Below are 21,766 nucleotides of genomic sequence, written 5' to 3'. Positions count from 1 at the left end.
ATGTGGTAAATATTAATCCAGGCCATGGTCTATATTAAACTTCTCTTAGCCTTTCAAGATGCCATTTTCCAAATCAAATTGCTCATACTTATCTAACTTCCAGATATAATATTTTCCCTTTTCATCGAGCCTAAATGAGAATCAAGGATGATATAGGTTTCCATGTGAACAACTTTTATCCCAAGCAGAGAAAGCAATCCTTCGGTATGTAAATGAATCAGAGTGAATTAACACCTAAGAAACACAGAAGGATTAGTTCTCAAAGACATTAATTTCTCTACCAATAAATAAAGTCATGCTCTAAGGTATACCTGATTTCTGTGAATTCCGAGAAGTAACAGGCTGAACTGTTTGGTTTTAGCTATTCAGATCCAGGACACAAACACAAGCATTCTATTCCTAGAACCTTGGATTAACCCATTAAGAAACAAGACGGAAGAATATCGAAAGGAAAACATAACATCCACAGACTAAATTTCTTATTCTGTTTACATCCATCTCTCCAGGGGCCTTGGGCTACAGTATTTAACTAGGAAAAGTCTACAACTCAAGAACAAAAAGACAAGATATATTTGACCATATACAGTACTCCAAGAGAATTCATTCACTAAAGCATCTCTCAAGGTGAGCACTCACCAGATTTCAAAGAAAGTCTTATTCTGCCAAATATGGCATGAAATAAAACAAGCCGAAAACATACCAGCCTACTCTATATGAAGCATTCTATTAAAAACTTCCGTTTTGGTTTCTTAAATATTAACTGGGGATAATTTTAAAAAGAAAAGTTTTTTGTTAGTGTTGGTGTTTTAAGCCAAGTACTATGTGAGCTGGAGTTTGAAATCTTTAAACAAAATGAAAGAAAAGAGTCACGCTCCTCACCTTGACCTCTATGCAAAGACTCAAAGAAATCATGGCGGGTGAAAGGAGTTTCCTCCTGACTACTGACACTGGCAGACCCAGAAGGAGGCCAAACTGCCCGGCTTCCTTCAGACCCAGGACCCTCTCTGCCTGCCAGCTGGGAGCAATTCAAAGAATATAGTTTAATATCTTTGATTTCCACTTGCAGACGGTCATTTCTGGACTCATCATCTTCTGTCACAAAATTCTGGATGACTATCTGTCCCAAGTGTCCTACCAACAACTCAGGACTCCCAGGCTTCCGAGGGATAGAAACAACTGGCGATTCAATGTTTATGTTCAAGATGAGCTTCACGGTGTCAGAATGAGATGCGGCTAGGCCAAACTCATAGATCTCATTTTCTTCTAAGATAAAAGGCTCCCGAGTCTTCCTGGGAGTTTCAAAGAGTGATATCATCTCGCTGTACTCAGCGGTTTTGGTAGCTAGTACTGTGGTGACCTTGGTGGCTGCACTTTTCAGCATACTTCTAAAATTTTCCTCCAGCTCATCCATGGATAATGTCAACTCCTTCAAAAATTTAGCAGAGTGGTTATAATGCAAGGAAGCCATCTTGAGGTTGAGAATACACTCCTGTTTAGATTTCTCAACAAATGTAAAACTCAAAGCTTCAGTGAGGGCTACATCTTCCATTTTGACAAATACAGATTCAAAGTAGCCAATGTCACTGATGATATTTTCATAGCCTATGGAATTCCCAATGCTGACAACATATTGGTTTTTAACATTCTCTTGTGTCAAATCCATAAGCTGCAAACAGCCAAGGGAGCCATTCACATCAAATGTGCTACCCATTGACACGTTAACTTTGGTGCCACCTATACTTGCGGTTGCAATTTTTCTGCCGTATTTCTCTCCGTTTGCCATTTCCACTGTCCGAAGGAGCAGTAAGTTAAGCCTATGGATTTCCACCGCAACCTCAGTGTTCTGTTCATATGTAGATTGATAAGTTCCTTGTTCCCTAAAGCTCCTTTCAAAATCAGTCATTAAAGGCTGAGGACTCAAATCATCTTTTTCCTTGGGGAAAGATTTCTGAAGAAAACCAATCAGTTCTACAATTGTCTCTGGATTCAGAATAATATCCAAATTATTCACTTGTAATGATATCACCTGAAGAGTGCTGTCCAAATTCATCGATGGACACTCTGAACTCACAAACTGATACTCCAATTTAATGAGGGACTCTTGTTCTTTGGTGAGAATTCTGTCAAGTGAAACACTAGCAGCTGATCGATCATTCAGTGCGGCTGCATCGGTTAAGTGGGCCACACTGGGTCCAGAGACAGGGGACTGGGCCCGGCTATCCCGGAGGCTTCCTGTTGGAATATCAAAACTCAAGTTCTTGTGTGAAGCCATCAAAAGGTCAAAATCGGCACCATATGTCTGCATGGTATCCACCAGGAGTAGACTATGAACAGTTAGGGAGACTTCAGCATCATAAGGCCTCTTCACAAAGTGAGCATTGGTACCAAATACCTTGAGCACAGAAATATACCGGCCATTGCTCTCAACGCCAAGCTGCATACAGTTAACTTTAAATTCAGCAAGGAGGAGCTGTGACTCCACCAGGACCTCCCGGGTGTGCTGCTCCAACATCACAATGCTCTGGGTTAAATTCATTACCGAGTCTTGCAAACTTCCCCGCTGTGCCTCTTGGGTAAAAATGTTCTCTTTAATCTGAGTGTCAGAAGTCTTCATTTCTGAGGAGGTCAAAAGAGAAAAGCAATTCTTGAGAGCGGATATTTTATCTTCATTGATGTGGATCTTTAAGTCTGGTAAGTTGCCTGAGAGCACTGCTCCTGGGTATTTGGGATCTGAAGTATAAATCAATCGGCGTTCTAACTGTAGATGAACATTGAATTTCTCTACCACATGAGTTGGCCCCACATCAATATCCTGGACGTGCTTCCAATTGTCTTTCACTCGTCCAACCATGATCTGGAGGTCCATAAACGACAGGGAGTACCTCTCGTACATCTTTGTGCTCATTAAATGTGCCTGAAGCTGTTCTTCACTGAATTCAACTCCCGAAAATGGAGGTGTCTTCTCTCCACTACTGCTGCTTGTCTCAGGAGGTGGGGTATTAGGAGGTGTGGCAAGAGGGGTCTTGTATTCATCATCACTAAATTGATTCTCTTCAGATGCTGACCCATCCCCGCTCTTCCTCTTGGAGTCATCTGTGGATAAAAACAGAAAAGATTCAAAGTATATGCCTGCTCTTTCCTTCCTCTTTCCTTTAATGTCATGATTAAGAAAAGTAGAATTATCAACCAGAGCCATCTAAAAAAAAACTAGATGATAACTCTAAGTATAATATTCTTTCTTCTACCAGTTATTCACTGTGACTTTATCTATTAATTTGGAAATCAAAACACAAAAAGTGAAAATATACGAACATGAAAAAGGCTGGCGACCCACTGACATATGAACACATCAGGGTGGGGAAACCACCAGCCTGCTGCCCAAAGCTGCTCTGCCACCATAGGAGCCGCACTGCCACAAGCCCAATCCCTCCTACATGGCTCTATATAATTATCTATTTGTTCATTGTTTCCTCTGTTTGTCTATGTGTCCATTTTGTTTCCCACACTAGAATGTTTCAAGAGAACAGCAGTCTCAGCTGTCTTACTCAACACAGTATCTCTCCTGCGGAAATCTGTGCTTCGCAAGCAGTAACTGCTCAATGTGTCACTTTTCGAGGTCCAGAGTCCACGCTTAGCTCCTCTCTTCTACAGCCAAGCAGTGCTGACACAACAGCAAAAGCACGTCACTAATTTCTGTCACCTAAGTATGTTACATGTTTATATTTTATAAATCGAAGCAGGTGCTTTCTGAAGTTGTGTGATCCTTTTACGCCAATCAAATTTCCTTTTATCATTCCCCTTAGCACCAAACATTTCCATTCCTTCTCAAGTCCTCCACCCCCTTCTTCCCTTTCAGATCTTCTCAGTGACGTAAGATAAGGTTTGGATTATTTGATAAGCTTCCTCAATTTCTTTTACCCATGAATCCTCTCTTCTTCCCTCTCGTCTCAAGGTAAACAATGCATACTTTTTGGATCTAATAACTGTTATGAAATTATCTTGTAGGAGTCTCTTTTTATGTTTTCCCCTAAATAGCAAATAGATTAAGTCTCCATTCCTGAAATTAAGTACTGGGGAATAGTGTTTATTAAAATACAGAATGTTTCCTAAAAATACAAATAAAAGCCACAATGAGATACCACTTCACACTACTAAGATAGCTGTAATAAAAAAGACAGACCAGTGTTGGTGAGGATGTGGAGAAACTGAAACATTAACATATTGCTGGTGAGACTGTAGAGGTTATAAAATGGTGCGGCTGTTTCGGGAAACAGGTAATTTCTCAAAATTTTAAACATAAAGTTACTATATGACCCAATAATTCCACTCCTACTAGATATATACCCAAGATAACTGAAAACATTTGTCCATATAAAAACTAGACATGAATGTTCATAGCAGCATTATTCATAATAATCAAAAGGTGGAAACTACCCAAATGTCTATCAACTGATGAATGGATAAATAAAATGTGGTGTATCTATATGATGTAATACTATTCAGCCATAAAAAGAAAGTACTGATTCATGCTACAAACGGACAATCCTGAAAACGTGATGCCAAGTGAAGGAAGTCAGTCACAACAGACCATATATTATGATTCCAATTCATATGGAAAGTCCAGAAGAAGCAAACCCATAGAGAGAGAAAATAGATTAGTGGTTGCCAGGGGCTGGGAGTGAGGAAAGGTAGAGCGACTGTTTATTTTTCGGGTGAAGAAAATGTCTGGAATTATATACTGATGATAGTTGCAAAACTCTATCAATTATGCCAAAATAACTGAATTGTACACTTTAAAAGGGTGAACGTTATGATATGGGAATTATACCTCAATAAAGTTATTATTAAAGAAGTAATAAACTAACTTTAGTGTTAAAAATATTACATAAACCCTTTTTCAAGCTTTATTTAGTTAAGCATAGATAGACAGATGCATCTACCAACATGTTTTCATTACTCCGCATTCACACTATACCTTGGGTATTTGTCAGTAACATTCTTCCTAGATCCACAACAACTAACACGGGATTCTTGAATTTGAAATCATCGGGAAATATCACCTGAGGGGCAGAAATATCTAGTCGCACACTCCACCGCTTACTTTCTTCCTGTAAAAAAATAAGAATAAACTACAATTAAATAATATTTAACTGTAACTGCTAAAACTAAATAGCCTTACCAGTGGGGCTCAAGCTTTCCTGAAAGCCACGGCTAGGATTACAGAATGATTTAACGGTCTGTGGTATCAGAGCAAGAAGTCTGAAATGGAAGTAGATTCAAATGCTTGAGGATTAAAGACATTACCACAGGCAAATGTCTGAAGCAGGGAGAAAAAGTTATCAAATTACTGATTTGGGACATTGTCTGTGCTTTGATTGTGATAGTCCATAGTTTAAGAAGGATCTTGTTTCTAACTTAAAAAGTTTAAAACTTTAAAGTATTACAGAAAGTATGAATTCAAATAAATTTGTATAAACCCAAATAAGTTTTATTTATTTATGGATATTGGTAACCATTAATTTTCATGCCAAAATACCTTAGTGAAAAATATAAACCTTGACTTTTGAAATACAGCACTCCAATTCATGAATTTGCTCGTTGTTCTTCCCTGCAACTAAAACTGCCTAAATTGTATATATGCAGTCAAAGCTGATTTATCTAACATTATCAAAAAGAAACCTCTTTTGTGTAAGATTAACAAGAGAATACTACTAATTGTTGTAATTTGTGTTGAAACACACAAACAACAAACACACTCACATAAACACCCCAAGATAAAACACAGGACTAATTCTCCACCCCATATAACATATTCCTAAGTATTTCATTGTGGAAACCCTGGTGGCGTAGTGGTTAAGTTCTACAGCTGCTAACCAAAGGGTTGGCAGTTCGAATCCACCAGGTGCTCCTTGGAAACTCCATGGGGCAGTTCTACTCTGTCCTATCTGGTCACTATGAGTCGGAATCAACTCGACGGCACTGGGTTTGGTTTTTTTGGGGGGTATTTCATTTTGAAAACTTCTGCCACCTCTTATACTTTTACAACTGGCTTCAAACCCGTTGCTACTGAGTCAATTCCGACTCCCAGCGACCCTACAGGACAGAGTAGAACTGCCCCATAGGGTTTCCAAGGCTATAATTTTTTTGGAAGCAGACTGCCACATCTTTCTCCCACGGAGTGGCTGGTGGGCACTGCCTAAAAGAAGCCACGCTACTTCTAATTGCTCCATCTAAGCAGTGCAGCTCCATGCCACAGTGTTAGAAACTGTTTTAGTGGACTGTGAGACATTTCCTGGCTCTCCCTGTCTGTGGCAGTCTCACTTCAGCTAATCAAGTGACCACTGTACCCTGGAATACAAACTAGGGCATCATTCCAGTTGTTTTTCTTTCAATAACGCTAAGTAAAAATGGAAAGCTCTTAAGTGAAACTTCTACAAAATATCAGATCTAGAAGATGGAACAAAAGTGAGTCTTGAAAGTGTTCTAAGATTGTTGATCTAGTCGTTCATTTTTATTAAACCTTGACTGTAAAAGACATGAGATTTTATTTTTTGTTAGCTGACACGAATTTCCTATTTCCAGTTGACTTGATCAGTATAACTGACGCAAGCATGCCTGTCTGTAGTAGGTAAAGCCCTTGACAGACAGAATGCCTATCCCTACCTCACCCCAAAATGAGTACATATATGCCCACTTACAATGAAATCACCCACTAGCAAACGATCAAGAGTTTGTCGGATTTCAGCCTTGGTCTGCATCTTTAGTTTGTTGTATTGTCTTCTGGCAGCTTCAGCCACTCTCAATTCAAGTTCAGACTGATAACCAAAACCTGCAAGAGTGGAAATATATAGGAGAATCAGCATTCTCCAAGTGGCTGGGTGGAAGAAACCACTGCAACATCTACTCTCACCAAGAATTCCCATCAAACCTAAAAAACAACCTGTGACAACAATAGCTGCTTACTCCACATGACCTGGCGTCATACAGGGTAACAGGAATGAGGCAAATATGGTGCACGACAGCCATGGTGGGGAAAGGAGGTATGTGAGGGAAGGGTACCTAAGTTAGGAGAATTTCTTGAACCATTTCTGAAAGATGCCAATCTATTATATTTCAAATTCCTTAAAAAGTCAGGACATTACATTGGCAGTAAAAATGGAATTTGGAAGGAAATGCCTTCTGATAGTCTATTAGAGACAGGACAATGAAGCCAAGACATTTAGGGCTACTGTTGAAGTGAAAAGATTAAAAAACTGAACCAGAGGTAAAATGGCTTGTTAAAAGAGGTAGGGAGAAGGATGCATTCAGGAAAGTAATATTGTTCTAATAATTTCTTTGTCAATTAAAATACTTTTTCTGCACCCACTGTTTCCAGTCTTCCTTGCGAACACGGGGTGGCATAAACAACGATATTCAGAACCTTGCAGTATTAATGCGGCACTGAGCTTGTAAAACAGACCATTGAGAAGGAAACTCTTGAACGTTTCTCCTAAGGTCACTGGGTAGCCAAAGAAACCACCACCCTAATGAAACTGGGGGGTACCTGGGTGGTGCAAAGGTTAACACACTCAGCTGCTAACAGAAAGGCTGGAAGTTCGAGTCCACAGAGGCACCTACTTCTGAAAAATCAGCCGTTGAAAACCCTATGGAGCATAGTTCTAGACTCTGACACACACATGGGGTCACGATGAGTCTGAATCAACTTAACGGCAACCGGTTTAATGGAATGGGAAATATTTTAAAGTGCTTGCTATAGGGGGGCAAAGAAAGAGAAAATACTTAAGAACATTGATTTCTCTTGGAGAAATGGCAAAGTATAGCCACCTTGATATAATAACTAAGGAAAACCCTACCACTTTCTCCGCAGGCCTTTTCTATCACTACGAGGTCAGTCAAACATATAATAACCCTTGTGCAGAACACTAGAAATGACAAGAAAGAATTTTTTAAAAAGGTAACGTAAGAGTAAACAAACAAAAAAGTTAACCTGAGGTATGAACCTTTCCCTTGTAGAAAAAGTCAGCTACTTTTTTAATAGCCTGGGGATTATAGATGATGTTCAAGGGCCTTGTGCTGACATTCAGCCGCCTCTCAAAATGGCTGTGTGCTGGATTCCTCTCATATAGCATCTCAAACACTGGATCATTTCGATCAGCAGCTAAAGGAGGGAAGAGGAGAAAGAAAATGGAACACAGCAAAAACAATTTCCTTACTCTTAACAGAACTGTGAGGAGTTCTGGAAAAAAGGCATTTTCTAAATTATTTTCCAATTAGTTCCCAATTATGCACATTTTATACAGAGCCTAATAAACGCTGATTCTTTAATTTTTGATATAAATCCTGAAAACTGAAGTGGTATAATTGCTCCCACTATGGAAACTAAGGACCCAGAGGCCCTGCAAGGTTTAGCACTGGCCCCAGTCACACACCAGGGTAACAGTTCAACTGAGAGAGCACCAGGACTCACACAGTAGAACCACTAGGCACAGAACGGGACATACTTCCTCTTATACAGTGACAACTGTGATGACCGGAACTTGACAGGACTGCCTTGTTTTTCCGGGCCTCACAAGTTTTCCATCTTTGACAGGGTGCAATCTTACCACTTTTCTATTGCTCATTTTAGTGGAAAATATTCACATTTTTCTTCTCTCACATTTTTCTTTTCTTTTCTGTCTTACACAAGTTCCAGCTTTTACAGCTTTCGCCGTACTACTTCTCAAAGTCCATAGTAGTAATATTTTTAAGGATTAGTTTTTAAGAACATATGACAGATTATAAAGAAGACTTAGTGGCGCAACAGTTAAGTGCTCAGCTGGTAACTGAAAGGTTGGTGGTTCAGACCCACCTAGCGGCTCCTCAGGAAAAAGACCCAGCGATCTGCTCCCATAAAGATCACAGTCTAGAAAACCCTGTGGGACAGTTCTACTCTGTATGAGTCAAAATCGACTCGATGGCACCTAACAACATGACAAATTACCAGCATAATGATCACTTCTGTCTGAAGATGTTGTTTGGAGACCAAAAGACTGTGAGACTCTGCCAACTTCTTTTTGCTGTTGAACACACACAAAATGCATAAATGTCAAAGTTAGAGGGTCATTTACTACACACACACACACACTCACATTTTACCGTCACCATCACCCACTCAAAATACAGTTCAAATCAGATTACTGAGTACTTGCAGGCTGATCACTCAACTTTTGCTGCTTTTTTCCCAATCTAGTAAAACCAGCTTTTCCTTTGTACTGATCTGTACTCACTGCTGTCAAGTCGATTTCGACTCACAGCAACCCTACAGGACAGAGTAGAACTGCCCCAAGACAGTTTCCAAGGAGCAACTGGTGGATTCGAACTGCTGACCTTTTGGTGAACAGCTGTAGCTCTTACCACTATGCCACCAGGGTTTCCTCTGTATTGACAGTATGCTACTTCATACTTAGCACATTTAATGACCAATTGCTAAATGAATATTATACATGTATAGCTTTTCAAACTTTAACTCTGGACTCCTACCCTTTCCACAGCCACCTCTCCTCCCCCCAAAAAAATTATGGACAAAGTAAGTGGCTAAATATTCAACTATTATGATCATATCTTTGCCAACTTGATAAAAGATCCTATAACTAATAAGTTACATTATAAAAAAACCCAGTGCTGTCGAGTCAATTCCAACTCAAAGCGACACTACAGGACAGAGTATATATTAAACAATTACATGCACACAGAAAACTTGAGATGGTTCTCTTTTGGACCTCTGGAAAGATGACACTTCCTATCAGTGACTAAGATCAAAATGCATGAAAATGGCTGTCAGATACAGAGGAAATTCAAACACTGACCCTGAAACACAGAAAATAGTAGGGTTTTGGGCATTTTCTTCCAAACTGACTTAAGCACATAAATCAAAGAAAAATATTCCATAGTGGCTACAACACAGGAAGAGATGAAGGCAAAGGCATAACCTGACCATCATTTGCCTTCTAACAAATACAAAAAAGTTATCTAACACCAATTTCTTTTTAATCAGCCTATCTGTCTCAGGAAACCCTGGTGGCATAGTGGTTAAGTGCTATGGCTATTAACCAAGAGGTCTGCAGTTCGAATCCGCCAGGTGCTCCTCGGAAACTCTAGCAGGCAGTTCTACTCTGTCCTATAGGGTTGCTATGAGTCGGAATCGACTCGACGGCAGTGGGTTTTGGTTTATCTGTTTCAAGATGACCAAATGTCAGAATGAATCGAGTTCATATTATTTATTGCTTGCATGAAACAGACACAATTCACCAACACTCTCAATGTATGAACCATTCGCTGTTGTACGTATACGTACTGGATTAGGGAACACGAGAAGAGGAAACATAGTCCCCTCGGTAGCCAGGTCTCGAAGAAATAGTCCACCCAACCGGACTAAAAGCAAGGAGGAATTTCTTCGAGGAAGAGATTCTGCTAAAAGTTTCACATCTGCAAAAGATAAATATAAGAGTTGATGCTATGCCATGAGAGCCTAAAGTATCTTAAAAAAGTATTAGATATAATATTTTACAGAGGACTTAGGTATCAAGGAGCCCTGGTGGTGAAGTGGTTAAGTGTTTGGCTGCTAACCAAAAGGTCAGCAGTTTGAATCCACCAGCCGCTCCTTGGAAACCCTATGGGGCAGTTCTACTCTGTCCTATAGGGTCGCTATGAGTCGGAATCAATTCTACGGTGGGTCAACATTAGCTATAATGAACCATTTTTCCTTGAAACCAGAATCAGAAAAAACAACCTTCTACCTATATTAATATACAAGAAATATTAGAAGTTTCCCAAGCCAAATGAATTTTAAGCAAAGCAGTCCATACTTAAGCTCAAGCAATCTGCTAATCATACAAAGTTTATGATAGCTCAGTCTTCAATGATTATAAAATAAAACAAACTCATTTTTCTTTTTCTTTCTTTTTTTTTTGTTTGTTATTTGCCTTCTTAAACTACTGGAAAACCTCAGAAAAGTGGCTACTTTATGGGCTGAAATAAAGATATCTGCAAGATGTCAAAACTAATACCTGGGCATTTACGTATACAATTTTAACTCAACGTCACAAAAAGGAGTCAAGTCCATTGGCTCCTACAGAGACAGGGCAGTACCTGAGAACTCAAGCTGCATGAAAGCACTTTCGTTCACTTGAGGGGTCCCTTGCTCCTTGTGCAGCAGAGTCACTGTACCACGCTGCAGCTGCACATTCAGTTTGGCAAAGACATGATCTCGCTTTGTGAAGGTGTTCAGACAAGAGGCATCTGCAGTGGGATCAAAAAACTCATCTGTGCCTAAGTGGAGAGGAAGAAAGACTTAAGAAAAATACGGGAGAAAAAGTAAAGCAAACAGGGCACACTGATGACAGCTATGATAACATTAGTTAACTGTTTTTCTATTTTCTTAGTGAAGGACCCTAAAGTCATGGGTGACATTTTACTCACTAATGTTAAATAGCCCCAACTGTTTTATAAAGGCTCTTATCAATTTATTGTCAAACCAGAGAGGATGTGAAGATTCATGATACAGTCCAGTATAAAGCAGCACTGTCCAATACAATGAAATGTTCTATTTTTTTCTGCACTGTCCACATATGGCTATTGAGCACTTATAATGTAGTTAGTGCAACTGAGGAATTGAACTTTTAATTTAATTTAAATTTAAATAGCCACTTGAGGCTATCAGTACCATATCGGGCAGTACAGGTCTACAGAGTGAATCTGGACTGGTATTCAAGCTTCAGAGTTTAAAATTTTTTAACTTGCTCAAATTTAGTTTCCTTACAAAATCTGCCACTCAGATCCATCTGAAATTGTGCTAATATTGATATTCAGTAATAGAATTACAAACAAAGACCTCTCAAAACATTTCCTTTCTCAGCCTCTTGTACCCTATGAACACAAGGCAAACTGTTTTCCAAATGTCTTATTTTTATTTGAAAAATACCATAGGCTTTTTACAAATAACAGACCCTATTTTATGAATTAAGTGTCTCCCTTCTCTATTGTCAAGGGGAGAGTTAAGGCCTGCCCCACCTTACCCAGGATCTCTTCAGGAGTCCACTGTTCAGGCTGCTCTGCTGACAGGCCCTCCACTGGTTTTCCCTCAGGGGTTTGCTGCCCATACCAGCCACCCCACCCAGGAAACCAGGACTGAAGATACTGCAGCATCCCACTGCCGCCACTGGTCTCTGGGTCTCCAGGAGAGTCTCCCGGAGAATCAAATTGAGGCTCTCGTAGACTCTGTGTCAATCACAAATGAGCAAATATGAGCACTCAAAGATAAAAAGAAGCCATGCTATACCAATGATTACTCTCTGTCCCATACAGAAGCATACGCACACAAAAGCTGGAGCGCTCAGAGTGTACTGGGTCTGACCCAATCTTCTTAGAGAAGACTTCTTACCTCTACCAATTCTTCTTGTTTATGAAATCGTTCGTGAACCAGTTCACGCAAAATCTTCAGTTCCTCAAAGCTCTGTTCCTCTTCAATCCGACAAATTTCCTCCTGTTTGGATGGGATTAAAAAAAAACGGATATTGTAGCCCCAAGAAGCTGGACATCCACACAAACCACCACAAGCATGGCGAAGGGATCTATCTAGTCCACAACATTTCCAGAGAAGGCTTAATAAACAATTAAACAGTTCTAAACTTGAGTGCTATTTCCGGTTTAAACAGCTTTTCCATAGAATCCAATAGATTTTACTTGGTCTAAAAAGCCTCAGTCACAAGTTTCATGGTATCTGGGACTAACAGTATGTAGAGAGAGAACAAAGGACCATACTTAGTTATAAATGGGTAACGGAAACATATGCACTGCTGTACATTCTGTGTAGCACTGACAGTTTACCATGTACTGTCACATGCAATACCTCAGTTGATCAAAGTAGACTCACTAGGTATAACTCTTTCTTCCTTTATTTATTTTTTTATGTATTTTTACTTCTTATTGATTTATTATCTTTCTTCTGAAGGGGATACTGAGGCCCACATTTACACAGTAGGTGTGCAGGCCTCCAAACCCTTTATGTTTCACATAGGACATTAGCAAAAACATAGTCATTGTAATTTGTTTCATGTTAGTTAGAAAGGAACAATGGTAGCCAGGTACATGCAAAGACAAAAGAGAAAGTAGAATTCACTATCCCAGACCGTTTCTTATACTCTAACATTAAAGAAGGGGAGATTATGTGTTTGCTTGATGACTACAGTTATAATTCAGACTTTTCTTTCCCTCTATATCCTGCCTGTGCCTTTAAGAAAGCTATTCAAAACAAAATCATTCTTTTATTAAGGAGCCCTGGTGGTGCAGTGGTTAAGCACTATTGGGCTGTTAACCGAAAGGTAGGCAGTTGAAACCCAGAGGTCCATGGGAGAAAGATGTGGCAGCCTGCTCCTGTAAAGATTACAGCCTGGAAACCCTACGGGGCAGTTCAACTCTGTCCTAGAGGGTCGCTAAGAGTCAGAATCAACTCAGTGACAACAGAGTATAAATCACATTGATGATACAAGCATTAGTGCCTGCCTCAGGTTAAGATGGGTGAGAAGGGAGAACACAGGGGTCCTAAAGGCAAAGCACAGGGGTCCCAAAGGCAAAGTAACATTTCTTTTTGCTTGGAAGCATTTGGTGTTGTTTTCTATAACCCTAATACCAAAGACATAGCTAATTTAAAGATAGTGCTTGAGCCAAAATTTTGAAGAGAGTCTAAATTGCTTTTGCAAAAATTAAGGCTCACAGAACCAGTCAAATGAAGGCATACAGCAATTCCCATTGCCTTCTCCTAGGAGTTAACAGACTAGGGGAACGGTGGAGTCCCAGCCAGGCCCCCAGAAGTGTAGTTCTAAGAGTCTCTAGCCCTACTGCTCACTAGAGCATGAGCTTGTCCTCATCACCCCCTTTCCTAACCTATACCTCCAAAAGAGTCCAAGATCACTCAAGGCAATTGGGATAGGGAAAACACAGATTGAAGTCTACAGAGATTAGTTATAGAATGTGGTAGAAAGAACTATGACTAAGGTCGGGCTTTGAAAAGACACAGATGAGTACATGAAAAAGTCACTCTGGTAGAGGGAGAGCATGGGCACAATGGCACAGCAGGGCCATGGCCATATTTTTTTCCTTCTACCCCACAGCCTGGCTCTCCTCAGGCAACAGAGGGTGGAGGATACTTCTGGCTACAATAAGGCTGGTGGCCTTCCAAGAGAAGCCGGACCCTGATGAGACCAATTCTGTCCTATAAAATTATGATCTTTAGCAAGGGATCTTACATTTTTTTCACAGATTCCATTTTCTTCAGCCTTTGAGAGAACATCTTTATCCTCTGAAGGAAGACCAGAAACGCAAGACAACAGTGCTGCTCAAAGTCACCACCTCCAACATGAAGCCGTGGACACTCTGAAACTAGGTAGACGTTTCTAGACCACTCACCTTGTCATCTGCAGACAGCAAGCCTCCTTTTAACTTGTTGAAATACTTGTCAGTGTAAGACACAGCATCGCGGGCACGGTGCAAGAGAAAGTCCCAGGTACAGCATTTCCTCTGCTCTCTGATCTCATATAAGTTAGCGTTCAAGGCAAAACACCACCATTCTCGGCAGCTGAAATATTTCATAACAAAGGAATTACTTCTTACAAGAAAAACAACTAAAAGGCTACCAATCCAGGAGAAGCCACATAACACCCACTTCTCTTCTGAGACAGCTTTTCTTTTGTCAGCCATCAGATTATACCTCAAGATCCAAGTTCATTTCAACAGCAGGCTAAACTCAGCATGTAAGGAAAGTAAACCTGCTGCCAAACAACATCAAATAATGGATCCCACATTTATGTATCAGGAATTATACAGGGTTCAATTGGTTTGAATTGCCCACAATATCAGTCCCTTTCACTGGCATAGAAATTCACGTTGTAATTATAAGGTAAGTACCATCTTAAGAGAACTAGCAAGGATTTGACTACTGGAGATTTTAAATGGAGTACAAAGAAAGGAAACGGAAATACTTAAGATCTAAAAAAATTTTAATATATTGATGGTCAAGTTTATTGTTGACACATGAATTTTTATCTTTGCTATGGAAGTTAGAAAGCTTACTATATAAATAACTGACCCAAATAACCTAGGAGAAAAGACACAGGGAAGTAGGTCCAAAGAATACTCAAAGCATTTACTACCAGATCCCACCAGAGCAACACCAGTCTACTTGCCAGGCAGACTGAGAAGCCCTTCTTCATGCCACTACACTCAATCTAAGAATAAATCTGTAGCTTTATCTCCAAATGCGTAAAGGACAGTGAGAGCTATTTCTGAGCTTTGTACAAAAAAAGGAGCATGCTATAAAATGTATAAAATGTATTTCACATACACATGTCATTCAAAAGCTCTTACTTCTCAGATACTGCCACTTTTGGTTTCCATTTTCGGAACTTCACCTGCCTCTCCTTTCGTTCCAGCTCCTTGAGGAATTCCATGATTTGCCGATATTGCAGCTTTTTATTAGAGGTTAACAGAGACTAAGTTAGAACTGATTGGTTTCATTTACTCAGTTAAGACTTTTTTATCTAATAGGAACAATTCCCATTTGTCAGTCTACTGACTTAAAACCCGGTGCAAACTGAAGGAGCAAAACATTAGCATCAAATGGCATTTCTCTCTGAACACGGACAGTTAAGTATTTATATTTAGTATTTGTATTTACTGTATCTCTTGTACTCCGCTCAGCAGTTAAAAAACATCAAATAAGAACCAATCTGAGATCAGTCCTTAACTATATAGCAGATAGCAGTTTCTGCACCTAACATTTTGGGCTGGAAGAAATGGTTTCACACATCCTATCTTTCCCACTAAGAGTACTGTAAGATATCAATGCCTTCTATCAATACTTTCCCTCCACCCCTAGTTACCAGCCTGACAGTGATAGCGTAAGCCCCTGGGAAGAGAGTGTACCTGAGAAAGTTTCAAGGGAATGGTCTCCAGCTGAATATCGCATTCAATTCGGGGAGAGTGCCGAGACCTCAGAGGCTCTTTGGAGCAGTTTCTCTTCAAAAGGGCAGATGCACACACAGGCTCCAAGATGTAGTGATGATTGCGGCTCTCCATACTCCTGCCCATCGCCTCCTGCGTGTCACAAGAAAACCCATGCTGTCCAAACCGTCTTTCTTTTGGGTAGTCATTCGTTTATGATGGGAGGTTTATGACAGATAAGGTCAAGTTCAGCTACAGGTTGCAATTAAAGCAAACGTTTACAGGATCAAGTTACATGCTGGTATATTATTTAATCTGTAGTATATTACATCAGAATCCAAAAGCAGTATAAAACTGCAGAATCTAAAGCTCTCTAGTATTTTTTTTAATTGATTTATACTTCTTAATAGGTTATACATTCATATGGTTTAAAATCCAAAAGGCAAAAACGGTGAAGCGTCTCCTTCCCATTCCCATCTCCCAGCCACCCAATGACCCATGATACCAGATTCTTACGCATCCCTCCAGAGCCATTCTGTGCATACTCAGACAAATTCATAATTTTCTGGTTACTTTAAATATTCTTACACAAATGGTACATATGCTGTTTTGCCTTAGCGTTTTAAACTGAATAATGTATCTTAGAGACTATTATATACCCATCATAAAGGTCTTTGTTGTTATTTTTTATAGCTGCATGCTGCTCTGCTGTACAGATACACAGTATTTATTTAATGAAAGGAGCAAAAAACTCATTCTGTACACTAGCATGCAAGGCAAAAACAACCTGGCCTCAGGGGTGGGGAGGGAATGAGTCATTTTTCCTCATCTCACTTAAGCTACCTATAATTTCTTTACAAGAATTTCTCTAAATTAAAGTTATTTCTTGTTCTTTACAAACAATAATACTTTATATCTAATGCCTTATAATGACTAAGTATTCCTGTAAAGAAATGCCACAAGCTAATTAATTCCACCGAAGGTGAAGTCTGAACATAGCATAATATGAAAGTTCTTTAAAACTCAGATCTGGTGCTTTATTCATTTAAAATCTGGATGCCTAACACATGGTGGCTGAGAAAATGAATAACTCTAATATGGTAGACGCATACTGTGGAACAGTACGTACTCAAAAGCAATGAACCAGAAGTACAAAGAGTAACATTGATCAATCTTAAAAACCGAGCTTTAAGTGGAAAAAAAAAGTAAGAAACACAATGTATATTTAAAACATACACAAAGTAAAACACTGTTACTATTCACTATTACTTCCAGCAAACAGGCTACAGGGTGGATGCCTATGAAGAAAGAGAGGGGTAGGGATGGGAATCAGAGAGGCAGGGAACAAACCTCCATGGCAGTGATCCTACACCTTTTTACTTCAATGTTGCGTTTCAATGAAGCCCTCTGCTAGAACCATACCTGTAACTCCGCCTGAGGCAAATCCCCCAATAAAGCGCAATCAACATCCCAATAGATGCTAAACTCTGCCACATCTAATTGCTTTTTCCGCATTAATTTCTGTACCTGAGGAGAGAAAGACAGGGAAAAAAACAGAATCACTCTCTTTATTCACTAATATTCACTCAACAGACGGTTTGTGAAGAATCATGCATCAGGCCCTTTGCAAAAGTGCTGGGGATACAAAATGGAATTAAAACATGGCTTTGCTCTTGCAGAGTTCAAAAACTAGCTGGCAGGGTATATAAACGTGTAAACGATTTTAATTAAGCAGAGGAAAGCAGGGCAAGAATATTCAAGACATTGTGAGCCAACAAAAGAGAAAATATCCCTGTGCAGCTAAGTATCAAACAGCCATGAATTTCAGACAGGGTAGGGTAGGAGGAAGAATGGGAACACATTCCAAAGGGTAGGAATGATGAGACAAAAGCCTGATTTCTTCAGGGGATGGTGCAGTTGGAACACTGTGCACGTGGCACGGGTGGGAAAGGGGAGCAGGGGCAGAACTGGTATATGTGAATGTACACACATTTGGAATGAAGAGTTAGTTAAGCAGGAAGATTTGGTACACGTGAATGTACACACATTTGGAGTAGAGAGTTAGTTAAGCGCGAAGATCTGGTACACGTGAATGTACACACATTGGGAATGGAGAGTTAGTTAAGCGTGAAGATTTGGTACATGTGAATATACGCACATTGGGAGTGAAGAGTTAGTTAAGCATGAAGATTTGGTACACGTGAATGTACGCACATTGGGAGTGGAGAGTTAGTTAAGCATGAAGATTTGGTACACGTGAATGTACGCACATTGGGAGTGGAGAGTTAGTTAAGCATGAAGATTTGGTACACGTGAATGCACAACACATTGGGAGTGGAGAGTTAGTTAAGCATGAGGACTTGGTACACGTGAGTGTACACACATTGGGAGTGGAGAGTTAGTTAAGCATGAAGATTTGGTACACGTGAATGCACAACACATTGGGAGTGGAGAGTTAGTTAAGCATGAGGACTTGGTACACGTGAGTGTACACACATTGGGAGTGGAGAGTTAGTTAAGCAAGAAGAAAAGCAGCTTGGGATGTTACTAGCAAAGGAAATGTACACGTCAGTAAGGAGTCTGGACTTCACACTGTAAAACACAAGGAGCCACTAGAGCTTTTGACGGAGCCATGCACCAGGATGAGGCATGTGTATTCTGGCAATGGTGTAAAGCCGAGCTGCCCTCCCCCCTGTGGGCCCTCCCCCAAGCAGTGCACCAGAGAAAAATGAGTAAGGGTGTGTCAAGATCACAATCAAGTCTATCAAGTTACATTTGGAAACATCTGGTTTCCAAATGGAAAACCCTGGTGGTATAGTGGTTAAGTCCTACGGCTGCTAACCAAAGGTCAGCAGTTGGAATCCACCAGGCGCTCCTTGGAAACTCTATGGGGCAGTTCTACTCTGACCTGTAGGGTCGCTATGAGTTGGAATCGACTCAACGGCAGTGGGTTTGGTTTTTTTTGGGGTTTCCAAACGAGCTCCAGGCAACAGCCACATCCATTTATCCCTGTGTGCTGTACGAATACTATAGAAAAGGTTGGGAAGCACTGATATAAATCAAAAGCCAGGGACGGGAGCAAGAAGTCAACAAAGAACAGGATATTTCATCAGCCCAAGCAAAGGTAGACAGGATCCTGAAGATAGCTGCAGTGAGGTTGGAGAAAAGGAGCCACATGTGAGATATTTTGCAGGAATAAACTGAGGGGACGTTGTGGCCCAGCTGAGGAAGAAGTGAAGGAGGAGCACAAGGCTTCCAGAGATGAGTATAGGGGATGAGAACACTGTGTGAGTGGAACACTGTGTGTACAGCGTGGAGGGGGAGGGTAGTACTGGTACGTGTATATCTACACATATTTGGAGTGGAAAGTTAGTTAAACTCTGGGGCAGGGCTGGCAAACTTTATCTGTCAGGGGCCACATGGCAAATATTTTAGGCGTTGCAGGGATACACTCTATTGTAACTACTCAACTCTGCCACTGCAGCACACGAAAGCGGCACAAAAGGCAGTATGTGAACAAATAGGCACGGCTGTAATCCAACAAACCTGTAATTACAAAACAGCCTGGGGTGGGGGCAGGATGGAGTGAGTAGGGTGGGATGGGACAGGGGGCTGGATATGGCCCGCAGGCCACAGTCTGCCAACCCCTGCTCTAGAGCCAGTCCACCTAGGTTCAAACCCAGCTTCATCTCTCTGCACCTTAGCATTCTCATTTATAAAATGAAGCTTGAGAATTAAATGAATTACAGCAGGTAAAGCACTAAGAACAGTGACTGGCACATAAAAGGACTCGAAAGATGTTAGCTTTTGTTTGTTTTAAGTGATTACCATTCAGTAGCATACTAGGGAACGAAGGGAAAAAATCAGCTTCAAGTGGGCAAAATGTGCAGGTGGAACATAATGGGACCTCCTTGGTTATGACGGCCCTGAATTATCAGAGATGTCCCACAGGAAGTTAAAAAAAAAAAAAACGAATATGAAGGTCAGAAGAGAGGTGGAGAACGCAGCTCGAGATTTGGGATAGTCCTAGATGGTGGCTGAAGCTATGAAATAGACTGAGACTACTGCACACAGTATGAGAAGAAACTCAAGAATGAAGTCCTCTCGGTGCCTCAGTTTCTTCGTGTATAAAACGAAAGAGACTGAGCCAACATTTAACGGATGGGTGAAATAACCAAAGGTCAAAGAAAATTAACTGTTTCCCTATTTCCGCAAATCAGGTTTGTTTGATACAGACAAGAGACATGCATATACACCACAGCCCGTGGTGGAAAAGAATGCCATCTCAACTACACAAGATCAAATGACAAACAGCAGGGCCCCAGATTCTCTAACCCCACTGCATTCTTTCTGGCCTGCAGTCAGTCGTATTGCATACTCACAGGCTCATTGACAGCATTTTGCATGGACACATTCTTAATGCAGACGCCAAATGCAAAAGGATGGGGAGGATTGGTAACACCATCTTCAAAGCGCAAATGGACATCTTGAATTTTTAGCTACAAAGGGGAGAAAAATTAAAAAACATGTAGATAACTGCTGTAGGTAAAATACCATAGACAGGTGTCAAACTGTCCAGGAACCACTAAAGAAAACCATAGCATACATTTTATACACACCCTGGCATCACACACACACCCAACACTCTGTGAGTGCCTAAGAGAGTCATGATCACAAACAGGATGTGAATGACATTTTCTTTGTGATTAGCACAAATTTTATTATTTTGGAAGACATCTTAAAGAAACACTTAAAGAAAGTCACATTGTCATATCCAAATAATTGACCCTCCCTCTCTTGTAATAGCTTAACTGTGCCTCTATATCCCAGCACCTGGACCCAGGATCACCAGCAGGACATATAAACTATCTGTGCATGTAAGTATGTATATTTGTATTTTCCCTAGTCCCTGTAGGCAGGGCACAGAAAAGGCATTCTGCTTCAATGAATTAAAAAATGATAATAGAAAGTGAAAAGACAACCTATAGAACGGAAGACGGTATTTACATCATATATCTGATAACAGGCAAGTATCCAGGAAATACAAAGAATTCTTATAACTTAAAAAGACAAATAAGCAATTAAAAATGAGCAAAGGATTTGGCCGGACATTTCTCCAAAGAAGACAAAAAATAGTAAATAAGTATATGAAAAGATGCTCAACATCATAAGCCATCAGGAAAATGCAAACCAAAACCACAATGAGATACCACTTCACACCCGCTAGGACGGCTATATTCAAAAATTAGACAATAACAAGTGTTGGCAAGATTGTAAGGAATTTGGAGCCCTCATACACTCCTGATGGATACAGAAATTGTGCAGCCACTTTGGAAAACATTCTTGGCAGTTCCTCAAAAAGTTAAACAGAGAGTCATCCTACCGCCCAGAAATTCTACTCCTAGGTATGTACCCAAGATAACTGAAAATATATATCCACACAACATGGACAGGAACACTTATAGCAGCAAGATTCGCAATAGTCAAAAGATAAATGTGTATATCCATACAATGGAATCTTATTTAGCTATAAAAAGGAATAAAATACTGATACAAGTTATAACATGGATGAACCTTGAAAACATTATGCTCAGTGAAAGAAGACAGTCACAAAGGACCACATGTTGTCTAATTCCATTGATATGAAATGTCGAGAATAGGCAAATTCATAGGGGCTGGGGGAAGAGAGGAATGGGGAGTGACTACTAACTGGTACGGTGTTTCTTTCGGGGATGATGAAAATGTTCTGAAGTTAGATAGTGGAAATCAATTCACAACTTTGTGAATACAC

General features: G+C 40.2%; 1 protein-coding gene across 19 annotated transcripts in view; it reads right to left on the bottom strand.

The window, feature by feature from the left end:
• The window catches only part of VPS13D (vacuolar protein sorting 13 homolog D), a 273,955-nt gene that overhangs the window by 237,941 nt on the left and 14,248 nt on the right, over positions 1 to 21,766 (bottom strand). For 17 of the 19 annotated variants that reach the window (XM_064281295.1, XM_064281302.1, XM_064281297.1 and 14 more), the window contains exons 6-19: positions 20,358 to 20,474; positions 17,398 to 17,502; positions 15,958 to 16,128; positions 15,400 to 15,500; positions 14,443 to 14,611; positions 12,419 to 12,520; positions 12,054 to 12,255; positions 11,128 to 11,307; positions 10,334 to 10,464; positions 8,981 to 9,056; positions 7,988 to 8,158; positions 6,699 to 6,829; positions 4,976 to 5,108; positions 880 to 3,093 (exon numbers count right to left, since the gene is read on the bottom strand). In XM_064281295.1, coding sequence (XP_064137365.1) covers positions 880 to 3,093; positions 4,976 to 5,108; positions 6,699 to 6,829; positions 7,988 to 8,158; positions 8,981 to 9,056; positions 10,334 to 10,464; positions 11,128 to 11,307; positions 12,054 to 12,255; positions 12,419 to 12,520; positions 14,443 to 14,611; positions 15,400 to 15,500; positions 15,958 to 16,128; positions 17,398 to 17,502; positions 20,358 to 20,474 — 4,003 coding nt within the window. Of the gene's footprint in view, positions 1 to 879; positions 3,094 to 4,975; positions 5,109 to 6,698; positions 6,830 to 7,987; positions 8,159 to 8,980; positions 9,057 to 10,333; positions 10,465 to 11,127; positions 11,308 to 12,053; positions 12,256 to 12,418; positions 12,521 to 14,442; positions 14,612 to 15,399; positions 15,501 to 15,957; positions 16,129 to 17,397; positions 17,503 to 20,357; positions 20,475 to 21,766 lie in introns of those variants that run through there. The other 2 variants (XM_064281301.1, XM_064281312.1) reach the window with 2 other exon arrangements.

Source organism: Loxodonta africana, chromosome 3 (genome assembly GCF_030014295.1).
Source record: "Loxodonta africana isolate mLoxAfr1 chromosome 3, mLoxAfr1.hap2, whole genome shotgun sequence".
NCBI classification, from domain to species: Eukaryota; Metazoa; Chordata; class Mammalia; order Proboscidea; family Elephantidae; genus Loxodonta; species Loxodonta africana.
This window is presented reverse-complemented; position numbering and strand designations above follow the sequence as displayed.